This window comes from Lygodium microphyllum, chromosome 9, assembly GCF_053477565.2.
Source record: "Lygodium microphyllum isolate KBCC chromosome 9, Lygodium_microphyllum_v1.1.10, whole genome shotgun sequence".
NCBI lineage: Eukaryota > Viridiplantae > Streptophyta > Polypodiopsida > Schizaeales > Lygodiaceae > Lygodium > Lygodium microphyllum.
Genome location: NC_141143.1, coordinates 140328362 through 140339530, shown reverse-complemented (window position 1 = coordinate 140339530; position 11169 = coordinate 140328362). Strand labels below are relative to the sequence as shown.

General features: G+C 41.7%; 1 protein-coding gene across 3 annotated transcripts; it reads left to right on the top strand.

Annotated features, from left to right (window-relative positions):
• Positions 1-3440: 3440 nt before the first annotated feature.
• Positions 3441-7600, top strand: LOC148031650 (protein KINESIN LIGHT CHAIN-RELATED 1-like). 3 transcript variants are annotated; one of them, XM_087685242.1, is made up of 4 exons: positions 3441-3800; positions 4073-5272; positions 5406-6289; positions 6404-7598. In XM_087685242.1, exons 2-4 carry the CDS (start codon positions 4298-4300, stop codon positions 6624-6626), a joined length of 2082 nt encoding a protein of 693 aa, XP_087541368.1. In that variant the 5' UTR covers positions 3441-3800; positions 4073-4297; the 3' UTR covers positions 6627-7598. The 3 variants fall into 3 exon arrangements, 2 of the variants coding, with proteins under 2 accessions (XP_087541368.1, XP_087541367.1); XR_015691927.1 differs by lacking the exon at positions 3441-3800 and having other exon boundaries at positions 3827-5272; positions 6404-6746; positions 6863-7600; XM_087685241.1 differs by lacking the exon at positions 3441-3800 and having other exon boundaries at positions 3827-5272.
• Positions 7601-11169: the final 3569 nt, after the last annotated feature.

Below are 11169 nucleotides of genomic sequence, written 5' to 3'. Positions count from 1 at the left end.
ATAAATGCAAGAAGCCTAAATGTCAAGCAGTGACAATAGGCATAAACCGGTCCAAAGCATGCCAACTCAATCCAAATGCCAGTGAATGACGACCAAGACAGAGCCTAATCCAAGCTCAAAAGCATTTCGGAACCAAAAAAAAAGTATTTGACAATCTCCAAATACATCGGTATGATCATTCAAATCGTCGATAAGCACCCCGTATCCAAGAACCAATGCATACACCAAGTAAATGAGCTTCATCCCACTATATTACAGTAGTATATTCATTGGCAAATGAAGCTCAATCGATGCCCAAATCTGCTCCAAATCAGTCCCAAAGCATAAACATAGCATCCTATAACATCCGAGCATCACCGGGCATCAATAGGTATCAAACGGGCAATGCCAAGAAGCATCAAACATTAAATGTCAAGTGTTGCCCTATTTTTTACGGTCTTGGGACTATGTACACAGCAATGGTTGAAGATGAAAGCACTCGTATCAATCGCCGAGAGCCAAGAACCAATGCCGAGGAGTCCGAAGATGATCGGAAAGGTTGCAAACAGTGCCGAAAAACCGGGAAAGGAACTGGAAATGCCAGGAGGAGATCAGCCCAACCCCCTAAAAATGCGCCGCATTTTGCATTGGCTGCTCCAAGGGGCTGGGGGGTCTTCAGCAATGCTACTGAGCACTTGGCAATGATTAGGGGACTTCGATGCAGCCCTGCAAGGTGCCGAATGAAGGCTGGAAGATCAAGGAGGAGACAAGAGATCAAAACATACGTGCAAATGAAGGTGCCATGGTTGCCATTGAAGCTTGAGTTGAAGCTCTTCAAATCCGGGCTAAAGAGAATGCCGAGCAAGCTCCAATGCCTTTACTTTGATACCAATTGAAAGGGAAGTTGAACCCAAGAGGAAAAAGCTTGGCGGTGAGAGCTATGGCGGATGGAGAGCAAGAGCAAGAGAGAGAGAGAGAGAGAGAGAGTCTCAAAAGTGGAAACTCTAACAACCACAATGTGTGGCCGGGCCTTCCTTTATTCAAACTGTCACTAAAAGAATAAAGAATAAGTGACTGTGACGGGCGCCCGCCACCTACAGTATGCAGTGGTGGATACTGTTAGTGTAGTAATACATGGGCAGCTAGGCGGAGGTGCCTTTACCCCCAACATGTGCATCTATTATGGTGACCAAGATACAGGAGTCGTGGGGTATACTAACCCTGATTATGCAGCCTGACATGTCGATAGTATGAAGTCCAACCCTAGCTATGTCTTTACATTTGCTGGAGGTGTTGTTTCTTAGATGTCCAAGGGTAGAAACGCACGGCCCTCTCTACTACCAAGGCCAAGTATGTTGTAACCATTGAGGCTTGCAAGGAGGCTGGTCTAGTGGTAGACTTTGGTATTATTGATGTGGTCCCTACATGCATTTGAATTCCATAAGTGCTATCTGGTTAGCCAAGAATCCAGTCTTCCATGCGGAGACAAAACACATTGAGGTGCGTTACATCTTTATCAGAGAGGTCATTGAGGATAGATCTATTGACCTTTTCAAGATCTCAATTGACCAAAATCCTACAGATTTGCTTATAAAAGCCTGTCGACAAAGCATTTTACCTTCCTTAGGAAGTTGAATGGGCATTGGATGAAATGGCATTTTTTTCTCATCATGTTCTACTTATGTATATTTGTACTTCGTCATCGCTTCTCATTCTCTCTTCACTAGGGCCACATTCGCCTTTAAGTGGGAGGTTGTTGGGGGTAAAGGCACATGTGCCTAGCCACCCATATATCACTATATTAACATTACCCACACACCCATACATTGCAAGTGGCGGACACCCATCACTATCACTTCATTCTTTATTCTTTCAATGATATTTAAATAAAGGGAAGACCAGTCACATATTGTGGCAATTAGAGTCCCCACATCTCTCTCTCTCTCTCTCTCTCTCTCTCTCTCTCTCTCTCTCTCTCTCTCTCTCTCTCTCTCTCTCTCTCTCTCTCTCTCTCTCTCTCTCTCTCTCTCTATGCTCACTTCCTTCAGTAACTAATGTCGTTTCTTTGGATTCAAGCTATCTATTCTTATGTAATAAAATGACAAACACATAAAATTTGTTTGAAAAATCCCTCCAAAATTTTGAGTTAAAGGTTTTGGCTAGCATTCTAAGCAATGTAATTGAGTTGAAACTTTTATATGTGATGCCATTTACTTAATTCAAGTTGCCTCCCATTCAAAAATGACAAACAAATAAAATTTGATTCAAAAATCCCTCCCAAATAGGTTTTTACATTTCATACTAAAAATGTTTTTAGTGAATATTACTCATATCCTTGGAAAAAATCTAGTTTTTTCAGTTGTGGTGTAGTGGTTTGAGAGTGGGTTGAGTTATTAGGTATGTGAGTTAAAACCCTACACCGCACATCCTCTAAGTCATAATGAAATATTTGTTTGTGGTATAGTGGTTTGAGAGTGGATTGAGTTATTAGGTATGTGAGTTCAAACCCTACACCACACATCCTCTAAGGCATAATGAAATGTATGTTTGTGTCCAAAAATTTAGAAATTTACCAAGACCTGCTAGCTCAAGTAGTGATAGTGAGGTTGTGTGATAAACGTAGGATCAAGAGTTCCACTCTCACAAGTAACAATGAAGACACCTTGTATATTGTGAAAAGTGAATATGGCTACACTTGGATGGTCACCAAGGTTGATGTTGTAATGGGACCACAAATTGAGTCAATAGGCAAAGTTTTGGGCAACCCTTCACTACACGTATCAAGCCATGTGCAAGTCAATAGACCTGCCCAGTAGAAAGAGAATAAGTTCAACAATACAACCCCACATAAGTCCATGCTTTAGTGGGACTCATAACTTCACAAGGAGAGCGCAGGACCGCTGTTGCAAAAGACACAAGAGCTGTATGTGCGTGTGAGGAGAGAGAAACCTGAGCACTAGCAATCATAGCATGCCATATACATGGACTTGAACGAGTATATGCAAAAGAGAGAGAACCATGGGCACTAGAGATCATAACATGCGATATACATGGACTTGAATGAGTATGTGCAAAAGAGAGAACCATGTGAGGAGAGAGAAACATGGGCACTAGAGATCATAACATGCCATATACACAGACTTGAACAAGTTCAATGGAGCACTTCTATTTCTTGAGGTACTAGATCGACTGGCTAGAGCTGCATGTAGGTTTCTCGAAGTGAAGGTTCAGGTGACCCCTCCATGTGCCATTAACCTTGACTATAGCAACCCATACAAATCGAAGTGACTTGTGCGGGCTTGGGTCTAAAAGAAATGTTTTTTTTGTATGGCTGTCAAAAATGTTTTTCATGTGCATTGGGTGCGAGTCTTGAGACTTGAAAGTTTCAGTCAGCAAAAAGCCATTGCCTGCTGGCCCGGGGGTACAAGCTATTCCATGACGAAGGGGAGTCTTCTTGTACCTAAAGCTAATGGATTTGTGCCACCGCACTGTCCCTCTCACAAGAGCTTCTCTCTCCCCTCTGCTAGTGCCACCTCTCACACACATTCTCTCTCTCTCATATACTCTCTCGACACACTCTTCCACCCCCCGTCCGTCCTGAATCCTTTTATGCACTTTCCTCGAGAATCGGTTATGGCGATATGAGCCTCCACGGCCCCCGCTTTCTTTATTCCAGGATGCATTTTTGGCGCTCTGCTTTACAGCTAAGACTCGATCTGCCATCGCCATTCCCTTTTGACAGGCCTTGCTTCATCATCATCATCAACAAGCATAAGCGCATGAGTCATCATCGCCCGAGGTTGGACTTGTTGACCAGCCAGGTAAGTGTCCATTTTGTGCCGGTTTTTCTTCGTTGACAGATTATAGCTTGCAAACATTGCCGGTAGATACTAAAGAGTATCGACAGCGACCAGAACGGCCATGCTGCCATCGGAATCAAACTCATAAGAAAAGCACACCCCCAAATGCCCCTCCTTCGTTTTAGCTTTAAGGCAGGCCTTGCCTGAAACCATACACAACCTCAGAAAGTGATGCTTTTATCTAAGGCCTGACCGCGCTTCATTCGCTATAATCATCTCTTTTCTTGTTGTAGTTCGCATCATCAGTTCGCCATTATCAAGCCTTTCCTTGTTGTAGTTCACCTCATCAGCTAAAGGTGATCAAATTTTCTGCCCTGGAGCAAGCATCCATGTCAAAGCAAAAGGCTGAAGTAAAGCTTCCATGTCTAGCTTCTGTCTACCAAAAGGCTGCACCTGAGCAAGCTCCTTATTATTAGCCTGTTTGTTTGGCCATAGCTGATTTCCTCAGAAAATACAGAATGCCAGGCCTTGCCGCTGAAACCCCTAGTTCTCCTGGATATGTTAGAAGAGCTAGGGTCGAACATCGTTTGCGGAGCTCCAGAAGCACCAAGAGTTCAGAAAGCATCACAGAGAGTCCCAGGGCGCAAATTCATCGTCCCCTTGCTTCAAAGAGTGTCGACCATGGCCGTTCACGGCAGTCATCATGTGAAAGCCTTGAACATGAAGGAGGGAGAGTGCTTCCTGCAAGAATATTCACCAAACAAAGGATTATGGAGGAAGAGAGTACACCAAGAAGCGATAGCCATAGTTATGGATATGGCTTACATGATGGCACAACGCCTCAGAAAGGTGAAAGGCATAGCATGGATAAGCCTACTCGAAGCATGTCATTATCATCATCCTCAGAAAAGCTGAGGAGAAGCAGATCCCGTGTAGTTCAGCATAGAAGAAGCAACAGCAACGACAGTTCCACCACTATGACAAATGATCATCTGTCTGTTGTGGACGAGGAGGTGGTGTCAAACCATAATAACCAGGTACTAGCAAATCCGAATAGTGAGGATCTCGGGCCATTGTTGCTAAGACTAGCTACAGCATTGCATCTATCTGGAGAAAACTCTTCCAAAGCTCTGGAATGTGCAACACGGGCATCAAAATTCCTCGAAAAGGCTGCAGGCGGGAGGGCAAGCCTGGACCTTGTAACAAGTTTACACATCCTGGCAGCCATCCATTGTAGGCTAGGCCAGTTTGAAGAAGCCATACCTATTTTGCAGCGAGCTGTTACTATCCCTGACTTACAAGAAGGAATAGATCATGCTCTTGCTGCCTTTGCTGGGTACATGCAGTTGGGGGATATTCTTGCATTGCTTGGTCAGCAATTCAGGGCACTCTCCTACTATAGGACTGCTTATGAAATGCAGAAAGGTGCATTAGGTGATATGGATCCGCAGGTGGGAGAAACATGCAGTTACCTAGCGGAAGCATACCTGAAGGTACGTGTATGCGTATGGGTGTGTATAGTAAAACATGCGGAGCTGTTAGGTGTTCCTTTTGCAAATTTTCCGCATATATGTACAATTAAAAGGTTTTTTTGGACGTTTAAAGTAATGTCTGGTGGGAATTCAGGCTCTGCAGTTCAGGGAAGCAGAAGAGCTTTGCCAGCATGCTCTGAAGATCCACAGTGTTAACAGCCATCCAGCCTCTGAAGAAGAAGCAGCAGATAGAAGGCTTATGGCATTGATTCTCAGTGGGAAGGGGGCTCACGAGGCAGCTCTTCAGCATCTGGTTCTAGCAAGTGCTGCTTTGCGGTCAAATGGCAAGGATGTGGATGTGGCTGCTGTTGACTCTAGCGTCGGTGATGCATATGTTGCATTGGGTAGGTTTGATGAGGCCATTTTCTCTTATCAAAAGGCTCTCAATCTCTTCAGAAGTGTGAACGGGGAAACCCATACCACTGTTGCTTCAGTGTATGTCAGTATAGCTGTGCTTTACATGAAAATGCGTAAGCAGAAAGAGGCCAAAAATTACTGCGACACTGCCCTTAAAATTTATGGGAAGCAAAATGCTGGACACTCCCCAGATGAATTGGCAAGTGGCCTGACAGAGATTGCATCCGTTTTTGAGAGCATGAACGAGCGAGAACAGGCAATTTATCTTCTGCAACAAGCTCTTGATATCCTGGAATCCCTGCCTGGCCAGCAGAGTGCTGTAGCAGGGGTAGAAGCGCAGATGGGTGTGCTTTATTATTACTTGGGAAAATTTGAGGAGGCATTTATGTCGTTCAAGAGTGCAGTTTCAAAGCTTCGGTCAGGATCTGAGAAGAAGTCAGCTCAGCTTGGTATTGTTCTTAATCAGATGGGGCTGGCTTGTGTTGGGCTGAATGAGATTTGGCATGCTGCAGACACCTTTGAGGAGTCCAGACGCATTCTAGAGGAAACCTATGGTCCTCATCATTCTGAAACCTTGGCAGTTTGTAGTAACTTAGCTGGTGCATATGATGCATTGGGCAGGTATGGAGCATTTGTTGCAAATAGATTAACACTAAACTTCTGGACATACAATCCTGCATGCTTTGTTTGTTTTAATGAGCTATAATGTTTAATTTATTGATTTAATATCTCCAGGTCAGAGGAGGCGATTTACCTGCTTGAACACATTCTTGAAGTGAAGGAGGAGAGGCTGGGAACTGTGCATCCAGAAGTAGAGGACGAAAGGAGTAGATTGGCTGAGTTACTCAAGGAGGCTGGTCGTTCAAGGATAAGAAAGACAAACACTCTGGAAGAACTGCTTTTAATCTCTAACGTTGATAGCTCCAGATACCAAACCAAAAAGCTTTCTTATAACTAAAAGTTGGCCATTGGCTCGTTTCTCTGTACACATATGTAACCTTCCCATTAACTCAAATGACCTAGCAATGTCTCACTGATCCTGCCGAGGGTATTCTCTGTAGAGGAGTGCAGACACAAGGTTAGTACAGTTGTTGGAGCGATCACTAGGCTCACTAACCGGAGATTTTGTTGATAATCATGACACACTGATCGAAATCATGTTGATCTCTTTAACACCGTGTTCTCCCTCAATAGGGACTTGATGCAAAAAAGCCAGAATACCAGAAATTGTAGAAAGTTTTATTGTGCTTCTATCCAGTTCTCAATTCCGATTTAACACCAGGGTGCTGCTGCTATGTTTGAGTTCACCCACTTACTTTCACAGTGACATTAAGCTTTGATACAGAGACCAGAAGCAGCTGGAAAATCCTGACTCGAGTTTAGATCTTCTGTGCCTTATATAACACTAAGCACTTTGTAAAGGGACCTTTGGAACCTAAAATGTCAGGCGTATGAACGAACACTTCAAATCGGGATGGCCCAGGTTTGGAGGAATAGCTTGCAGGAAGTTGTTGTACCTCTTCAAGTTTCACTTACGAGTTTGGTTTGGGATTCTCTCTCTCTAATTTACAAGATGGTCAGGAGTTCAGAGGCAAACACCATCCCGGAGACCATTGACTACATTGCAGATGGACCATGGAATCTATTTCCAAAAGTCTAATATAGAAGTTGGGTCAAGATTTTACTCAAAACTCTCATCTACCAGGTGGTCAGGTTTCAGAGGCAACAAACACCGTCCTAAGGACCATTCACTATATTCCAGAAGTACCATGGATTCCAGTTATGTCAGGAGAGGAAATGTATTTGTTAATTAATTCTTGAACTTCACAAAAAGTTTGGTGGTGAAATATGTATTTGTCAACCTCTTCCTTTTTTAAAAATATTTGACTGGATGCAGTTTTAGTTGTCACAGATTTGCTAGAAATTTTGTTCCCTTGACCATATAATTTTCAAAATTAAATGGAGAGATTATTGTGCGTGCAACGCTGAGAGCCTTTGCTTCCCTACCTTCTCCTCCCCTTTGCTTCACAACTAGAGCTTATGAAATAGGTTGAGAGCTTGAGGGAGAATGTGTTAGAAAGCTCCGAAAAGGCTTTTTCTCTTCGTTTACTTGCTTCCCTTATCTTTGTTCTCTTTCTCCAGGTGCACCAATAATAGTCACAGAAGAGTCGAAACAATGATTTTAGGCATTAACAGAAGCATATGGAAGAATTGTGAGACTACCTTCTTCTTAATGCATGGCATTGAGCTTGCTCTTACGCACTTCTCGGGGAAGTTTCAATCTTTTCATCACCTCCCCTTCTGGTGCATAATTCCTTGCCATGCAAATCAGAGCTTACGTTGTGCTACTTGGTCATGCTTTGAGAAGGTCAAGAAGTTGGGATTTTCTTGAATAGTTTTAGCCCACTATCAAGTGCGTCTACCAATGGATTAGATTCGAACTTGAGATAGGAGGTTAACTCCTACAATCCTTGGCATGGCATTGCTTCATTGCTTGGCGCTTCAATTCACACATCTAGAGAACGTCGAATATCTTGTGCTTGGTTGTGAGAATCTGCTCATTCAACATAATCTCTGATCTTTATCTCATCTCCAACATGCTTTAACCTTTCCTTCGTCCCTAGAGATCTTGCGAAAGCTTCAAACGACCCTCGAATACACCTCCTCCAAGCATGATTGAGGGAATACATTGAATCCGATGAAAAGACCGTTTTAATTCTTTGGAGTCTCAATCTTGGATGTTTGTCACCACTTGCATTATTTATCTCTTCTATTCATCAAGAGATTGCAAGTCTTCATTCTACCTAGTTAAGAGGCGCTCTAGACTTTGTTAAGAGCCTCTCAAGTTATGTCCAAATTAATAATTTGAGAGCAAGAATGCTGAACCTTGCAACTCCTTGGAACTAGTGAATAGCTCTACTATCATCTAGAGGCACCATTCCCTCGATCTCTCAAGGTATTAATACCTTGAGAACATCTACACTAGTCCCTACATTATTCATTGGACACATCATTGTCACAACTATTATTCATTGGACACATCATTGTCACAACTATTATTCATTGGACACATCATTGTCACAACTATGGAAGAGTCCAAGCTTGGCACAAAAGTAGCCCATTTGGACTTTCATAGAGAGAAGCCAACTTTACCTCATTAAGTACCTCTCAAGTTCTCATTTAAAATGCATTAAGCACTTGTTAAACTCAACCACAACCCCCTTGAACTACAAATGCTACACTCTACACTTGCCTTAGACCATAGTGAGTCTCTAGCCATGAGCTTAGGATGAGTCTACACTTGAAAATAAAAATAGATTTTTGTGTGCATTGTTAAAAAGCCCTTGAGCTACTATATGAGAACACTTCAAGGCTATGGTAAATCAAGCCTTTGGACCCTTAACAATTTTCAACTTGGAGATCCTTGAGCTTAGACTTGTGGGGCCTACTCTCAAAACTTGTGAAGGGAACCTTTAACTTCTTATTGCCTACCTAAACCCTTTTACAACTTGAATAGTACCCTCTCATGGTTTGCTTCACAAAACATATGTTGATCTTAGCAAAGCATTTCCATTCTTTCGAGCCATCTTGACTACACCTAAGACTAGTTCTTAAACTAAAAGATAAGAACTTGAGACTTCTAAACCCTTGCAAAAGACAAAAAGGGGGGCCTTTGGAATACTACCTCTCAAAGTGTTACTCAAAGAATACCCCAAGGTTATCTCTAACTTCATTAGAGCTTTCTTTAAACCCATCTATCAACTCCAAACTTTCATAGTCACATTAATTAAGGGTATCCAATTTTCATTGGGAGAGTATATAGTATGTAAGAGCATATAAGGGTTACACTTGCCTTGAAGAGACCCTCTTGTGTTTTTCATAGAACACCGCACTTGATTCTTGCCAAACATGTCCACTAAATACCTAGAACCAAATTTCTCTAAAGACATTAACTCTTGCATGCAAACCTTTCTTGAAGAGACCCTCTTGTGTTTTTCATAGAACACCTTGAGAGTACTTGATTCTTGCCAAACATGTCCATTAAATACCTAAAACCATATTTCTCTAAAGACATTAACTCTTACATGCAAACCTTTCTACTTGCTTCACATTAATGAAGAGTATTCAATATTCATTGGGAGAGAATGTAGTATCTAAGAGCACAAAAGGGTGACGTAAACCCTTGAAGAGATTCTTGTGGTATTTTCTATAGAACACCTTGAGAGCACATATTTGCCAAACATGACTACTAAATACCTCAAACCAAATCTGTCTAAAGACATCAACTCTTGAATGCAAACCTTTCTATCTACATCACGTTAATGAAGAGTAATAAATTTTCATTGGGATGTCTTAACTCTTGAATGCAAACCTTTCTATCTAATTCACATTAATGAAGAGTAATCAATTTCCATTGGGAGGGAGTACAGTATCTAAGAGCATAAAAGGGTTACACAAACTCTTTAAGAGACCCTATTGTGGTGTTTTTCATAGGACACTTTGAGTACATCCTTGCCAAACATGTCCACTATCACTACTACCTCAAACCACATTAGTCCCTTGACAAGGTCTGAAAACATTAACTCTTGCACGCTAACTTTTCTAACTACTTGCAAAATAAGCCATTTCTTAAAACAAAAAATACCCTCACTATAACAAAAATCAAGTATATACGATACATTCTCATCTCCCTCTCCTTCCACGAATTACACACACTCAACAATAATCAAATATTCAAGAGATACTCATCTCCTCCCTCTCCTTAAAAAGATTAAACAAGACCCCCACAATGCTTTAAGATTTTAATAACAATTAATCAAAGAGATGCCAAGACTTGTGAGAGCATAAAAGGGTTACACAAACTATTTAATCTAAGAGCATAAAAGGGTTACACAAACTCCTTAAGAGACCCTATTGTGGTGTTTTTCATAGGACACTTTGAGTACATCCTTGCCAAACATGTCCACTATCACTACTACCTCAAACCACATTAGTCCCTTGACAAGGTCTGAAAACATTAACTCTTGCACGCTAACTTTTCTAACTACTTGCAAAATAAGCCATTTCTTAAAACAAAAAATACCCTCACTATAACAAAAATCAAGTATATACAATACATTCTCATCTCCCTCTCCTTCCACGGATTACACACACTCAACAATAATCAAATATTCAAGAGATACTCATCTCCTCCCTCTCCTTCAAAAGATTAAACAAGACCCCCACAATGCTTTAAGATTTTAATAACAATTAATCAAAGAGATGCCAAGACTTGTGAGAGCATAAAAGGGTTACACAAACTATTTAAGAGACCCTACTGTGGTATTTTTTATAGGACACTTTGAGTACATCCTTGCCAAACATGTCCACTGTCACTAATACCTCAAACCACATTAGTCCCTTGACAAGGTCTGAAAACATTAACTCTTGCGCGCTGACTTTCATAACTACTTGCAAAATAAGCCATTTCTTAAAACAAAAAATACCCACTATAACAAAAA